Source organism: Lampris incognitus, chromosome 1 (genome assembly GCF_029633865.1).
Source record: "Lampris incognitus isolate fLamInc1 chromosome 1, fLamInc1.hap2, whole genome shotgun sequence".
Lineage (NCBI taxonomy): Eukaryota > Metazoa > Chordata > Actinopteri > Lampriformes > Lampridae > Lampris > Lampris incognitus.
In genome coordinates, this window is record NC_079211.1 from 129882684 (window position 1) to 129898912 (window position 16229).

Here is a 16229-nt window from a genome sequence, read left to right on the forward strand (position 1 = left end):
TGATTTCATATTTGGTAAATAAAACCATGGTTGTTTATTATCCAACTACATGATGTGAAAAGTATTGCGCTGCTTGGGACTTTAGAATGAAGGTGCTCACTGTTGCCTCAAAGAATCATATTCCCCACCGGCAAATATAATAGAACCCTGAGAATCTTGGTGTAGTTTGTTTATATTCATATATGGTCTCTATTCCACAATACAGCGCTGAAGCCCCAGGGGATTTTGTCCATCATCCAAATTGGTATTGTATTATCTTCATTGTGCAGTGAAACCTGATTAGGTGGAAAGTGGCACTTTGAAGAATCTGGATCAGCACAAAGAGACAGGAAGGAGATGGAAGGGAGAGAAGAATTGAAGGGATGTAACTTGATTTACAGTACGAGCACAATCTTCTCTTATTTGTTGCTGCCATCTTCCCTTTGTCCCCTGCCCTTGCCAGGTGGAGCCAACAACAGTTCGGACACAGAGAGTCTACCCTCGCCGCGCTCCTCAGAGGACAGCAAGACTAAAGAGGAGGCTTCCGGTAGGGCTAAGTCCAGCTCCAACAGCGCGGAAAAAGAGGTGGCCTGCTCAGACGCAGGCCAGGCAGGGGATGAGAAGCCCCTGAGCCATGGAGATGGGGAAAGGGTTATCAAGCAGGAACTGAAGACTGAGGAAGGCGAGTCTAGCAAGGAGCAGCACCAGCTTCCACTGCCACCTAGTGACTCCACAGACAAGAAACCTCCCCCCATAGAGACAGAGGAAGTCAAGAGCTCCACTAAATCCTCCAAGAGGGACCATGGGGCCAAGATAGGCTCCCATGGGGACAGCGATTCTAGCGCTACCTGCAGCGCGGATGAGGTGGAAGAAACGGACAACACAGACAAGAGCAGGTAGGACCTCAGAGATTGTAGAGAAATAGTTTCTTTTTTCCCTAGGTTTTTAAGATGCACATGACAATGTCCGATTCTTATTCAGTTTCTGGTCACATCCCTGGTCCTGAATGAGACTCTGGAAGTAAGGGTCAGAGTTGGACCCTGGGCAACTGTTCCCCTAGATATCCTAAATCTGTGGACTACCACAGCATAAATCAGTCAGTAGAGCAGAGACGGTTTTCAAGTGTTATTGGTTGCCTAGCTACAGTCAGCAGCAGTGAAGCCATATTTGGCAAGCCTTGTACATGTGTGTACACAGCGAATTGCTTTCTTTCTCCTTATCAGCCTGAGATTCTGTTCGTATTCTGTGTTCCTACTAATGTGAAATGTCGATATGCATGTCTGAATGTAGCACAAGAAGTGTATGTGTGTGGGTGAGTGATTGAGTGTGGTGTGATTAGTGTTGTGTTTGTGTGGTGTTTGTTCATTTTTTTCCATGACAGCAGACTACATGTACTGGCAGGGCTGAAGAGAAACGTTTCTGTCTGTGCCAAAGCAAACATTGTGTGAGTGTGACTGCAAGCCTGTGTTGGTGTGCTCAAATTTAAGTGTATTTCCTTTCTTCATTTTATGCCTTGTCCCTGTTACAATGTGTGTTCTACAAGGATAGGATTTTTCCCTTTGTTGACCCCCCCCCCCCCGAAAGGTTCAGGATTTGTGGACACATGACCGATTCATTTTTAATGAGCATTCCTGTTTACCCCATTTTTGTGCTTTTGTCTTGTCCTGTACACATCCCTGAGTACAGTATCAGTAAGTGGGAATATAAATGAGTGTATGTTTCTGTATCTGCTGATGGGGGGGGGGGCTCAGCATGTAGAATAGAAACACAATCAGAACCACTGGTCTGTGTTTTTTTTCTAACGTGATATTCTAGTCAGGGTCAGTCTCTGTTTATGACAAAAGTAAACAGGAGAAAGCTCTCTGTGGCCATATTAAGGAATGTGCTGTGTCCATTGGCAGCAACGGTGAAAGGGAAATTCAGTGCTCTGCTTCCAGTGCTCTTCTCATTCCTTCCATTTTCTTTGTATGTTCAGAATGACTTCTCCAAGGCCCAGCCTGCTAAACTACAGTCATGATGGAGTCATCTCATCCCCCTTGCAGAAGCCCATGGACCTGAAGCAGCTCAAACAGAGGGCTGCTGCTATCCCACCTATTGTGAGTCACGACTTAAACTGATTTTTTTTGTGTACCATATATATTTCCTTTTCACACTTCATACATGCAGCAGTGAGTTTGGGAGCATCTCAATTCACCTCTTTGAAGAAAGAATATTTGACCCAGGCAGACTCAGTAAGGGTGCATGTACGTGCACACATGCGCGCACGCACACACACACACACACACACACACACACACACACACACACACAGTGGTATCAAGGTAAGCCCCCTGTCTTATCAGCTTACAGAGATTTCAATGTGACAGCTGAAATGAAGTCATATTTACATGAGATAAGCAAGGCAGATGGAGAAGCAGTAGAAAGGTTGACTGATGGGGAAGAAAAACGATGCCAGACATTAGAGAGAACTGCGCATTGCCCATGTATTTGCCAAGTAAGCATTTGCTTGTGTGTTGTGTATGTATAATTAGTTCTTCCTCCATCCGTCTCTCCTTCCCACTCTCTGTCCCCGTAGATGCCAGAGGTGTCTGTGCAAGCTGGCCAGCGGGGTGGATGTGGTAAGACCGTGCTGCCCCCTCATGCCCTTGCACTGTACCAGCAGCAGATCACCATGGCTCACGGAGAGTCCTCCCAGGAGTCCAAACAGCAGCAACAGCAACTCCAGGGCCAACCAGGCAAACAGCAGCCTTATCCAGTGCAGCCGGATAGAGAGAGCCTCTGTAGCAGCAGCCCCCGTGTCCGGCCACGCAGCCCCTCCACCAACGACAAGGATGGTAAGCTCTGCCCTGTCAGGGTAGGAGCTCTTTTTATTTTCACTGACATGTGAAATGTGACATGACTAATGCACTTGATAGTTGGTGAATAGCCAAAATAAACCAACACCACTAATGTTTCACCATCCATCGAGCCATAAGAATGTATTGGACCTCCAAAGGATAGTAGGTTTCTTGCTTAAGTGTTTGCTGATGTAAACATGGTACCACAGCAGCAATTTTGGCTGGTGGTTATTTCTTTCTTTCTTTTTCCCCCGGATTTCCCATCTTTTTCTCCCCAATTGTATCCGGCCAATTACCCCACTCTTCCGAGCTGTTCCGGTTGCTGCTCCACCCCCTCTGCCGATCTGGGGAGGGCTGCATTCTACCACATGCCTCCTCCAATACATGTAGAGTCACTAGCCGCTTCTTTTCACCTGACCGTGAAGCATTTCGCCAGGGGGAACTTAGCACATGGGAGGGTCACGCCCCAGTTCCCCCTCCCCCCTGAACAGGCACCCTGACCAACCAGAGGAGGCGCTAGTGCAGCGACCAGGACACATACTCACATCTGGCTTGCCAACCGCAGACACGGCCAATTGTGCCTGTAGAGACACCCGACCAAGCCGAAGGTAACACAGGGATTCGAACTGGCAATCCCTGTGTTGGTAGGCAATGGAATAGATCACTACGCCACCTGGACACGCCCGGTTATTTCTTTCTGATTGCATCCCTCTTCTTCCCTCCTCAGGCACTCCATTACTTTCTTTTCCCCTGCCATCATTCCTTTTTTTTCACAGGATGCGCACTCTCACTGCATATTTGTAGGTTGTATCAGACAATATCATGCTACACTTGACTGATTATATGAACCTTTGAGAGATGCTTATACCATCAAAGGATACTCTGGCTTATAATACCAGTACATTAGGTTGGCACCAAATAGATCTTACGCCCTGTTTAGACCTGGTATTAACATGTGTCTTAGGTGATCTGATCACAAGTGGACAGTCTAAGTATAGGTGTGAATGCACTCAATGCGTTCTCAATGCGTCTTGAGAGCCGATTGCTCAGGCCACATTCGGAGGTGGCCTAGGACACATTTGTCCACATCGCATTTGAAGTGTAAACACACACCTGTCCCAAGCCGCTTTGAAAGACCACCTAGTAAACTGACATCCTCTGCGTAAGCAATATAAATAATATGTAATAGAAAAAATATCTTGCATGATCCTGCTTAGCACAGCTGAACTGTCAGAGGTGATGGACGAAATGCAAACTGAACTGCAGGTAGGCCATAAAACAGCTGTTTAGTGAACATAAAACATAGGCTGTCTACCTGATGCTTGTTTCACCAAAGCCTCCTCTGGGTTTCGTTTTTCTTTTTTCTAACTCATCTGTGATTTCTGACACACATCAGACCCACAACTGTGGAAGAGCCCCCACCTGCTTGCACATTCAAGTTCAACTTCAGGTTTAAGTTCATTTATCCACCGCAGTGCAAAGCCCGACCCTCTATAATCTGCTGGAATAGTTAAATAATCTGAACCTGAACAGACGTGATTGGGTCAAGCCTGACAGAGTTTGGGTTAAGAATTACAAACCCAGGCATATACATTTTCCCATGTACCAAGTTTTAAAGTTGAGATGAAATGAAAGGTGCCTTTTTAACTCTTTTATATCACATCCCAAGTCATATTTTGTACTTATTTAACAATATATGCCAAAAAAATTAAAAAAATTAAAAAATCAATTTCTTTGTATTTTTATATCAAAATACAATCATGTTTTTTTCCTGTAAAACAAAATGACGCGTGCTTATGTAGGCTTGAACCAACCAATTTCAAACAGTAATACCATGACATCCACCCATCCATCAATCTTCAACTTTTCGTGGCACAGAGCTAAGATTCATTTAGTTAGCAAGCTAGCAACACCCTCACTTTTCCACATTCAAATCAAATTCCTCCCAGTGTTATATACCGCCGGTTTATCCTGTTTCACTCGGAAATACGTCACGATACGGAAATCAGACTCCCTTGAAATGCCGTTTCAGCTGGACTTTAAGAATGAGTTTCAACTTTTGCTCTGTATTTTGAGCACAAAATGAAAGAAGACAATAATTGGAGCCTGACGCTCCTGATTCACGCAGTTAATTGCCATGCCATGTGAATGGCATGTGAAACTACCCACAATAGCTTATTTCTTAAATTAATATATCAGGTCAGGGGTCTGAAGGCTTTCAGACAGATCTACATCCTCATCAGAACAATGTTTATTTACACAGCACTTTTTAAAATTGTGTTGTGCTTCACAACAAAGTGGAATGGAAATAAATGAAAATAAGTGCATTTATGGGATGATTTATTGTAATTTTGTAAGAGCATTTCAAATTTTGTAAGACAACATAATTTGGTAGAATAATTGACAGTAATAAAACTGACGTGAAATACGTCATACTAATTGACAGCGCATTAAAATGAGGCTCAAGTGAGCAAGGATGTCTCATTTTATTAAATGCCTGTTGCTTCGACTCCTCTCTCCTCGTGTTTCAGTGCATTACGTGTTTATTTACTTGTTTATTTACATGGTTGTGACATATCTATGCCATGGGGTGGAGGGTTCGAAATGAAGGTGGACACGGTTTTAGGCGATTAACAGAGGCTTTATTTAATAATGTCTTTCATTCGTTCACTCGCATGAGCGGGTGCACTCTGGTGCTGAAGTCGTTTCCTCGCTCTCTCCTTTGAGAGCGTGTGGCTCCCCTTTTCTCTTTCTCCCTTCAGCCCTGATTCTGCATGTGTCTGCCATGTGTCAGTCAGTCAGCCCGGGACTCAGCTTCACTGCGGTATTTAAGGGACAGGTTGTTAGTTTGACACACCTGAGGCTGATCACTAACAGGCCTCCCTAATGCATCTGCTGTCCCGCGAGCCACACTCCCTCTCTCTGCTTCCAGCCCAGGCTAAACCACACCCCCTACCACTGTGTTGGACATGTTTATTTGCATATAAAGTGGGGAAGTGAGATCAGATCATAAGTGGCCACTTGAGATGCCTGTGGAGACGCATTCTAATGCCAGGTGTGAACTGACATATTTGTTGTCCACTTGTGATTGGATCACCCACGATGCATGTTAATACCAGGTCTAAACAGGGCCTTAGAATAAAAAAACCAAGTCATAAGTGTCAATGAAAGTGCCCCATTTGATGCATTTGTAGTAGTCTGATCCAGTTTTACTCAGTTGGTCCTTGCCATGTGCTCTAACCTTGAGCCAGTGTTCTCTTGTGTTGAGGGGGTTGGAGTGTTTCTGGGACACAATCGGAGAGGGAACTGATTAATGATCTGGTATTGTTGTTGACCCAGAAGGGAGTATAGTGTAGTGCAGAGCATCTACAGTAAACTTGAGGATTGTGAAAAACTAGAAAGCACATCATAGGATTAGTTGTGATAGTCTAGGGAAGGATACAAACTTTTATGACTGGTGAAGGTAACTGTTCCTCAGTCACTTTTTGCCAGCAACTTAGAATTTTAGATGGAAAAGCGCCTTTCAAAAGTTGTTTGTTGATGTGACTATGGACAAACCTGCTAGCCATAGTCAACATTTACTGGCATTTGGCTGGTCGCTTTCATGTAATATGCCCAAAGGACATTCTGTGTTGCTGTGATGAGTTGTGGTATGTCTGTGTTCCTTCAAAGCCGGGAAGCAACAAAAGGTGACTCTAGTTCATAATTTGCGAAGGTTCAACCCCCTTCCCTTCACACCTCCCTCCTCCAATCCTCACTTACTAATCAGCTCCTCCTCTGGGTTTTACCTGTATGTACTGTACACTAAATATTGGCAATGAATTGATGTAGACTTTTCAACGGCAAAGGTACTCCCTGGCTGTAGAATGGGGTGGCTGATTAAGCAGGTGTTGCCTGGCTGCATTCTCTGCTAATTGATAATAATGATGATGATGGTCATGTTTGACAGTGAAGAGCTAGCAGTGGCCAAGGGACTGCTTTCTGTTTGGTGGATTCTAGTTAGATTTTTTGTTTGTTTGTTTGTTTGTTTGTGTGTCCTGACTGTGTGTGTGTGTGTGTGTGTGTGTGTGCGTGCGTGTGCGTGCGTGTGCATGCATGCGTGTTTTCTCTTCACTGTTCCAGACAAGGCTCGGGCTTTCTCTCCTCACGGGGATGCCAAGAAGCAGGCACTTGGCTCAGATGACCCCAGGACCTCTAACTTGGCTCGACCAGTACTATCCCCCTACCCCATGTCCCCACGAGACATGGCTAAGATCAGTCATGACCAGCATCTGCTGCACTATAACTGTGAGTCCCTTACTGCTCTACATCTTCATGTGAATTATAAATATCTTTATGTCATGGGACTTAGGTCAGTTCACTTTCACTCAGTATAAACTGAAATCACAACTTTCTATTTAAGTTAAGAGTTTGGTCCGATCCAATATTGTTATCGGGTGCCGATACTGACGTAATTCACCTATCGGATGTCAGAGCGATATTACCGATCCACGACATACTGATCCAGATTCCATAGTCTGAGGTTTATGAATTATAAATATGTAACAATGCAATTTTAAGCCCATAGCCAACATGTTATATGTAAGTTTAGGTAGTATGAAGTGTTTTGATTGCGGGGACATGGGACACAAGCAGTTTGCTTGCCCGCATAGAGAGCGGGAAGTGGGGGATGTGGAAGCTGCTGACCACATGAAACCCCACAAAATGTAAACCTGGAGTCTCCTAAACTCTATAGTAATTCAGAGAAAGATAAAATGGCTGTAGCTGTGTAGTAATTGTATCAGAGGGACCCAGTGTGCATTGAGTTAGTGGCGCTGCTGCGTGCATAACCTCCCTGGCAGCTGCTGCAGCTGAGCCCAGGCAGGAGGCACAGAGTGACAGTGGGGAAGCGGCGGCAGACCAGCCTATCACCGAGAGCCAGGAGAAGGAGGATGGAGATGTTATCATCCTCTTTCTTCTGGCTCTTGGTGACAGCAAGTGACCGGGCAAGTGAAGAACTACATTTACAATCTTCTATCACTTTATCCAGGTTGTTGTCACAATTTTGATTTAATTGATGCTTGGAGAATATTCAAGCATCAGACAATACACAAAGGTAAAGGTTTCAGGGAACAGGGTCAGTGCTTTCAGTCTAGACTGTGTGTGTGTGTGTGTGTGTGTGTGTGTGTGTGTGTGTGTGTGTGTGTGTGTGTGTGTGTGTGTGTGTGTGTTTGTATTTCAGGGAACAGGGTCAGTGCTGTCAGTCTAGACTGGGTGTATATATCACCAGACACCTTAACACCCGGTTAGTCAGGAGCAACATATTTCCAGTTGGTTTTACAGATCACCACTTAGTCAGTGTTGTTTTGTCTTCCACCAGCTAAAAAATATAATTCTTTCTGGCATTTTAAAATGAAATGACTACAGGATAGACCTTTTTGTAAAAAAAAAAAAAAAAAAAAAAAAAAGATTAAATTAATTTGGATAATTTGGAGAGGGGGGAAAAAGCACAGTTTGACTCTTTAAGTCAGCCAACACACATTAAAGGAGTTGCCATAACAAGTTACACTCCTATACCTGTTGGTATGTGAAGCCTACTTAAACTGTAGTTCAAATAATTGCTTTGAAATTTTTTAAATTTAATGGCCGTTTGTGTATTTTCTGCTCTTTTAATAACTTCTATATGGTTTACTACAGCCTCATGTACCTTACACATAATACCAACAACAACAACGATAATATTTAAGAAAAAATTAGCTTTGGTATCAGCAGATATCCAAATTCAAGTTTCTGAATCAGATCGGAACTGGGGGGAAAAAAAAAGGATTGGTGCATCGCTACCTTAAGCTCCTGATAGGCCATATAGAAAGTCCCTTCACGAAGATCACCCATTTGTCTGAATTTGGGAGAGCTGAAAGTTGTCTGAACTGAAAGCAAACTGACATTTTAGGCCTATAATCTAATTTCTCACCTGTTTGTTTCCTACAGCGTTCCAGCAAGTGGGCCATTCTGCACCCCCTGGTCTGCAGCAGGATGGTACCAGGCTTGCAGCAGTGAGACCTCTCCACATGCCTGAGCCACCTCCTCTTATCTCCTCCACCAAGCCAGGGGGATCAATCACCCAGGTATAGCAGCATAATGTCACAAATGCAAATCTAGACTAGAAGTACACTCAGTAGAGTGCAGATCCCCGCCAGGCATATCTCCCCTTTTCCAGTGTTCAGACTTGGCGACAAATCACCCCTTTTTCGCCTACCGGGAGAAGGGAAAATACAGAGGCACTGCCTGTGTATCTCCCCTTCTCTGCTGCTCGGACTGAGGCAAAAAACCAGCTGAGGGGTTAGCACTCAATTGCGGTATAAACAGTTTTTTCAAAAGGTAATGAATCACCGCAACCAGAAGAGGTCCTTGATCATACAGTCATAACTGCGCAAACATTATCAGGCTGACAGGCCCAGTAGTGTGTAAGATGAGCAGTAGACAGATACATGCACACACGGACAGAAAAATCAGTATTTTTCTGCCATTATAAGATTTTTGGGCAGCACCCAAGTCGATTGAAGTGAAATACGGAAGGAAAAAAAAAACAGTTAACATGCAGTGCTCAAGCTAAAAAAATCTACCTCCTGAAAATGTTTTGCCTGTCAGTCTGTAGATGCACAGTCTCCTAGGTGGACCCTTGCATGAACGCGAACAAGTCTAATATGAATTTGCACTTTACAAAAAGAAAAGGTTGGCTATGCGACCATTTGGGTCTAACCCTGTCTTTATTTTCATAATATATTAAAGCTGGGTTTGTGTGATTTGTCCGTGGCTAATCTCACATACTACTGGACCTATCAGCCTAAAGGTTTTTTTGCAGTTATGACTGTATGATCAAGAACCTCTCATGGTTTCAGTGATTAAAAACTTTTGAAAAACGTTTGTTTTCACTACCACCGCTCCATCTTCATTCACTCTCCAGCTCGCTCGACCAGTGCTGCTCTCTTTCACAGTGCAATTTAAGTCAACCATGTGCATTCGTGACTCACATCAACGGTAGACTCAGATCAGACAGCGACAAGAATATGCAACACTTCCTGTTTTGACTGCAACCTAGAGCAAGTTGTTCCTTTATAACTTTTGCATTTTTTTTGATTATCAAAATTCTTTTAATAACTTTTGATTGTGTTGCTGCCCGATGTGAGTATACTGTGAGTCACGAATGCGCATGGTTGACTTAAATTGGGCAGCAACAGAGAGCAGCATTGGTCGAGCGAGCTAGAGAGTGAATGAAAAGAGGGAACGGCGGTAGCAAGAACAATAATTTTTCAAAGGTTTTTAATCACTGTAACCACAACAGGCTCTTGATCATGCAGCCATAACTGCAAAAAAAAAAATCTTTAGGCTGATAGGTCCAGCAGTATATGAGATTAGCCGTGGACAAATCACACACGCGCGACCAAACGCATAATCCTCCCAGGCTTACCCACCTGGCAGGAATAATAAGTGATGGAATTTGAAAGGTGTATTTTCAAGGCCCTGGAAAAGAAAATGTCACATGGCAAGAAAAAAGTCTTAACAGGTGTCACAGAAATGTTATGTTGTATTAATCAAATTTATTCAGAAGAAATTGTATCAAACAGATTCCCAATCTTTGGCAATGTTGTCATTGTTATTCACTTGTGAATAAAACCAAATACATTTTTTCCCCCCAGGGAACCCCAGTACAGTTGCATAGCCCGGCTCACGGGCTGGACCATAGCAAGATCCCACCTTCAGCAATGGGTTTGTCTTGGATGGATCAGAGGAAAGTTGGTAAGTCCCAGTGTCTGGGGTGGCTGAAGCACTCCCACTCCGTATCCCATCTCCTATTCACCCTACATCACACCTCTTTGTCAAATATGATCATTGTGGAGACACAAGTGTATGTTGCATCCTTTGTCTGGGTCCTTTGCATTCTGTGCTGTATGAACCTGATAAAAACAATATCACAGGAAATATTTCTCATTGCACAATTTTTTTTTTACCAGCTATAGATAAGGGAGGAAGCTAAATGCCTCAAGTGTGAATTAGATATGTAGTTTATCATCTTTATAACGAGTCTTGTGGTCCCTGACACCAGCATGGACATGTGCCCTCTTATCTCTCTCTCTCTCTCTCTCTCTCTCTCTCTCTCTCTCTCTCTCTCTCTCTCTCTCTCTCTCTCTCTCTCTCTCTCTCTCTGGGATTGTTAAAAGATGCATGTTGAGTGTTTGTAATTTGACAAATATTGTTTATATGTTTAGAAAGATTTCAAGTCTGTTTTTTGATTATTTTTTCTGTTAAAGACTTGTTTTAAAATTCAAAAAAATTCAAATTTTCTCTCTCTCTCTCTCTCTCTCTCTCTCTCTCTCTCTCTCTCTCTCTCTCTCTCTCTCTCTCTCTCTCTGTTTCTCCCTCCCTCCCTCCTCTCTCTCCCTCTCTCTCTCTCTCTCTCTCTCTGTTCTTCCCTTGCCTTCCCTTATTGATGCCCACTCCATAGCAGGTTCTTTCCCAGTGGTAAAGCAGGAGCAGCTGTCTCCACGCTGCTCATCCTCCCAGGCCGAGAACCTGTCCACACAGGGGACACCTCATGACAGCACTGGACGTGGTCAGTCACACTAACACACCATTCTGTGACTCATACTCTTTTATTTGTGTCACTTATGAATGAGCTTTGGTGCTGTGTTTCTGCTATGGTCCTGGTTCTGAGTAGTTCAGGGTACAGGGTGCCACTAGCATTGCAAAGGTTAGGGATTTGATTGGCACTAGATCACCAGCCACGCACCTTAAAAGGTACTAGCACATAGCGGCATATGTGCCTTTCTTATTCTGCTATTGTATCTTCAGGGTCCATACCAGCTGTCCAAGGGGGTAGTATTACTAAGGGCATCCCAGGGACCAGAGTGCACCAGGACTCTCCAATCTCCTACCGTGGGGGCTCCATCACTCAGGTAAGCTTAGACCATCAATGGGATACATACCCTCTGTTTTTCCAATGGGAGACCACAGTTCTCTTGCTATTTGTGCTGATTTTATGTGTTCCTGGCCAAAGTCTCAGTTCAGCTTTGACTGAAAGTCTGACTGGGCCATTTATTTGTAACTCTCAATAGGCAGTGTACAAAGCCAGTTAGGTAGGCTTTGGTCGCAGGATCTCTCTGCTGGTGTGATATAACCAGTGCTCTGACAAGCCCCAGTTACCCTAGCAGCAAGTACACACTGTACCACATCTGTTCCTTCCTTTATTTATCCGTTTTCTCTGGATACCGGCTAAGCTCAGTCAGCGATATGTCTTCTGTAATACCACAGCCAACTGGCCCACGAGGAGGGGTGGGAGAGTTTGTGCATGTGTGTGTGTGTGTGTGTGTGTGTGAGAAAGAGAGTGAGAGAGAGAGAATTGTCTACTCAGGTAAGGAAAAGGTAAGAGAGACCACATATTTATCAGTACTCTGGCAGCGTTTGCACAGCTCATTTATTTACCTAGCTGGCTTTTATGTGAATCGATGTGTGTGTGTGTGTATGTGTATGCATGTGTGCACCTGCAGATGAACACACACAGTCCTGCATTTCCTGGAGGGTAAATGCAGGCTGTCTTGGTCAGGGCCATTTGATGGTGTAAACAGACGCTACCCCACACCCCCACCTTTCACAGCCGCTAGTAGGCTGGCCCCTGACCTTCAACAGTGGATCCACTATCTCTTGAAAGAGCTGTCATCAACAGACAGGAAATGTGATCTTGGGCACTACATGCCCCTCACCCATCACTCCCCCTCCTCTGTGTCATAAACCACCAGGGATGTGGCCAACCTGCACTCTGCACTGAGACACCATCCACTCAGTCGACTTACATAAACCCTTGCCAACCGGGCCAGAAATATGACTCATACTAAGAATACAACTGATGTGACTCAAGAGTCCAGACAAAACCTGCTGCCCAGTGACACCCACTGTCAGCAGGTTGTTGTAGCGAGTGGTTTGGTGTTTACAATTCCCTGAGCATTGCTCTCTTTTCCTGGATTCATTTTTCTGTAGGTATAAAATGCAGCAGCGCTGGTGTTGTTGCTTTTCACCCAAGACTCTATACTGTGGTTTTGCTTCGTTTTTTTTTGGGAGGGGGGTATTTGTGACCCTATACTGAGGTAAAATAATTTTACATGACCTGAATATAAATGTTACAGTGTTCGCTGCACACCCTACTTTCCCGATGCATTGTAATTGTATGAGCATCTATTGTTAAGTTATGTCCGTTCCGCTGAGGCCGCACCAATCATCTCAGCGGACCTACACACACGAAATTACAATCACGAATAAACAACAGTCATGCATACAAGTAGGCTGCACCGTGAAGGTAGGGTGCACAGCGGGGACCGTAACAAAATACATGACAAATGACTGATATTTTATGTTACTGCACTGCTTATACTGTGGTTTTGTTTTGTTTTGTTTTTTTTTTTGGGAGGGGGGGTATTTGTGACCCTATACCCAAGTAAAATAATTTCGCATGACCTGAATATAAATGTTACAGTGTCAGTGTAAAATAATACTTTACTCAGGGTGACAGAATTGAGGCTGGTCAATGGTAACTGTATAGTTGAGAAACCACAAGTAACTTATTTTTCATGTTGATGTCATGATCAGATATTTGACCTTTTTCAGGGAATTTAATTTTTATATGGGGGAGGCTTATGAGATCCTATAACCAGCATTAGGAAGGCGTTGGTTTAGTGGATAGGTATTAATGTTATTGTCCATAAATCACTGCCTGCTTTCATTTATAATAGGAGCCTGCATGTCCTCATTTCTGCTCTCTTCACCACAGGGCACACCAGCAGATGTGCTTTACAAGGGAACTATAACACGTCTTATCACAGAGGACAGTCCCAGCCGTACCGAGAGGGAGCGAGATGAAGCCCTGTCAAAGGGACATGTTGTCTATGAAGGCATCAGCGGACACATCCTTACATATAGTAAGTACTAAATAAAGGAAGACTACAACATAATCTATGCCATGACTTTGTAGATTACCAAATTTTGTTTCCCCCTGCTATGTAGCAGTTGTTTAAATGTTAGATACATGAAATTTTGTCTGTGGGTACATCATCCAGCACTCTGGTTTCTTTGCCTTCACACTCCCTAAAGTGTTTAATGTCAGGGTGTCCACATGTTCTTAAAAAGTCTTAATTTGTATTAAATTCAATTATACAAATAAAAGAACTCAACAAGTATTAAAATGGCTTAAATACGATTTTGCGAAGTCTTAAATAGTTAAACCACGTGATATAGGTTAAAAATTTTGAATTTGGATGCAACTGAATTACTGACAGTTTGGGAAACCCTTGGGGGAAAGGGTGGATTTATTTTGATTTTTGCTGCAAATTTGGCTTTAATTTTTTTTTTGAAATGGCATGGAAAAAGGTCTTAAAAAGTATTCAATTTAAGGTAAGAGTACATGCAGACTGCCTGAATGTGCCTCTCAGTGGGTAATTGTCCTTTACTAAAACATTATCTACTAATTCGGAGTACCCCTCTTCCCCATTACCTTTGACCCCAATCTGCCCTGATCATTTCTAACTATCAGGCTCAGCTTCTCAGAACCCTAAAGACGATGGCCGCGGCCCCGGGCAGCCCGGGGAGATCCTAGGCCTGAAGCGTCACTATGATGTTATGGAGGGAGGCATCTCCAGAGGGCTCCCAATGAGGGACTCCCTTTCTGCAGCCAATTGTGAGGGTAAGAGACAACCCTTGGTTAACCTCTTTTCATTCACTCGGTCAGCCGGTGTATTTAATCTTCTTCCACTCTGGTTTAATCACATTCCACTCAGAATTAATGAAAGCATTTTTTTGAATTCTTGGTTTTTTTTTTTTTTTGTAACATCCTAAATTCTCCGGCTCCAACCTCCACACCAGGTCTGATCGGCCGAGCCATGCCTCATGAGAGGGACAGCCCACACCACACATCCTTCAAGGATGCTCACCATATCCGCGGTTCCATCTCACAAGGTAGAACTAATCCTTTAGTCCTCACTAGAAACACTGAGATGAGATTTGCCTCTGTTTTTCCAGTTTTTTTTTCTTTTACAATTCAAAACTGTCAAAAATTTCTGGTGAGGTTATATACATATTGTCCCTGAATTTTTTGCCATCTTTGTTGTGTTCCATATCCCACAGCTGTTGGCAGCCTAGCGTAACCCCACAAAGATGCTTATTAATTTCTTTTATGTAATCACACATTTTTGTGTGTGTGTGTGTGTGTGTGTGTGTGTAAATAAGCTGACAACAAAAACGCCACATTAGGACTTCATATTCTTGGTAATCGAAATAATCTGTGATTTTAGACATGTTCCAGCAACTTTAACCTTTTGAATTGAATGTAAACTTTGTAAAATGATACTATCATTTGTCCGCGGTGGTGTAGTGGTCTAAGCATCGGCTTTGTGTCGATGCAGTTGCCCACTGGGGACCGAGGTTCGCGCCCCGGTCTCGTCAGATCCGACTATGGCCAGACTCGATGAAGCAGCAATAATTGGCGACGCTGTCTTCGGGAGGGGGGCGGAGTCGGCTTGTGTTCGTCACATGAATGCGTCTCTGTGTGTCGGAAAAAGCAGTGGTTCGGCCTGGATTCGCCTTGTCACGAAAGTGGGGAGGCGTCTCCTTCGAGACCGCCGACCAGAGAGATGCAGTTGGCGAACGCATGCAGTACGAGGGTGGGTGTTTGAACTAAAATAGGGATCGATTGGCCACTACATTGGGAGAAAAAGGGGAAAATCAGAAATAAATTTATATATATATATATATATATATATATATATATATATATATATATATATAAATAATGATGCTATCATTTGTCTTCCATCACCCCTATTTATATTCTCTGGTTTTATTTATAGGAGCTACAGTGGAAAAGGAAAAAAGGTTTTAGACATATTCCTAGAGTACCAAGAACTTTGCTTGCCCTCATATTTACATCTTTGTTGGTCTAAAGCTGACGGCAGTTAAGTCACATGGCCAAAATATTCAAAGCCATCTAAGATTGAATCCCATCAGAATTTTCTCTTGCATGGTCCGTGTCTCAGCTGCCCTGCTTTCTCATTGTAAAGATAATTGAAGTAAAGCATGTTACATCACTGACTCTGCTTTTAAGTCATGGAAGTTTGGATTTTTTTTTTTCCCATAAAGGTATCCCTCGCCACCTTGACCCACAGGACGGCTACATGAGGAGAGAGGCTAAACAGATGAAAAGAGAGGGCTCGCCACCCCGTGGACCTGGCTCGCTGGTAGACCCTATTAAGGGCCGTGAGGCCATAGTTCCCACTGTGAAGGAAGCCGGGCGATCCATCCACCTCATTCCCAGGGAGGAGCTCAGACAGCCTGCCAAGGAGGGCATCATAGCACAGGTTACCATCACAACACACGTACACCCACCAACTGTTC

The 16229-nt window shown here is 43.7% G+C and overlaps 1 protein-coding gene across 1 annotated transcript in view; it reads left to right on the top strand.

The window, feature by feature from the left end:
* Window positions 1-16229, top strand: part of ncor2 (nuclear receptor corepressor 2) — a 155028-nt gene that overhangs the window by 126642 nt on the left and 12157 nt on the right. Inside the window, exons 20-31 of the mRNA XM_056294019.1 lie at window positions 443-875; window positions 1955-2075; window positions 2555-2813; window positions 6939-7103; window positions 8784-8920; window positions 10493-10592; window positions 11299-11406; window positions 11646-11749; window positions 13615-13762; window positions 14374-14523; window positions 14703-14795; window positions 15975-16192. Of these exons, the coding sequence (XP_056149994.1) occupies window positions 443-875; window positions 1955-2075; window positions 2555-2813; window positions 6939-7103; window positions 8784-8920; window positions 10493-10592; window positions 11299-11406; window positions 11646-11749; window positions 13615-13762; window positions 14374-14523; window positions 14703-14795; window positions 15975-16192 (2036 nt within the window). The remainder of the gene's footprint in view (window positions 1-442; window positions 876-1954; window positions 2076-2554; window positions 2814-6938; window positions 7104-8783; window positions 8921-10492; window positions 10593-11298; window positions 11407-11645; window positions 11750-13614; window positions 13763-14373; window positions 14524-14702; window positions 14796-15974; window positions 16193-16229) is intronic.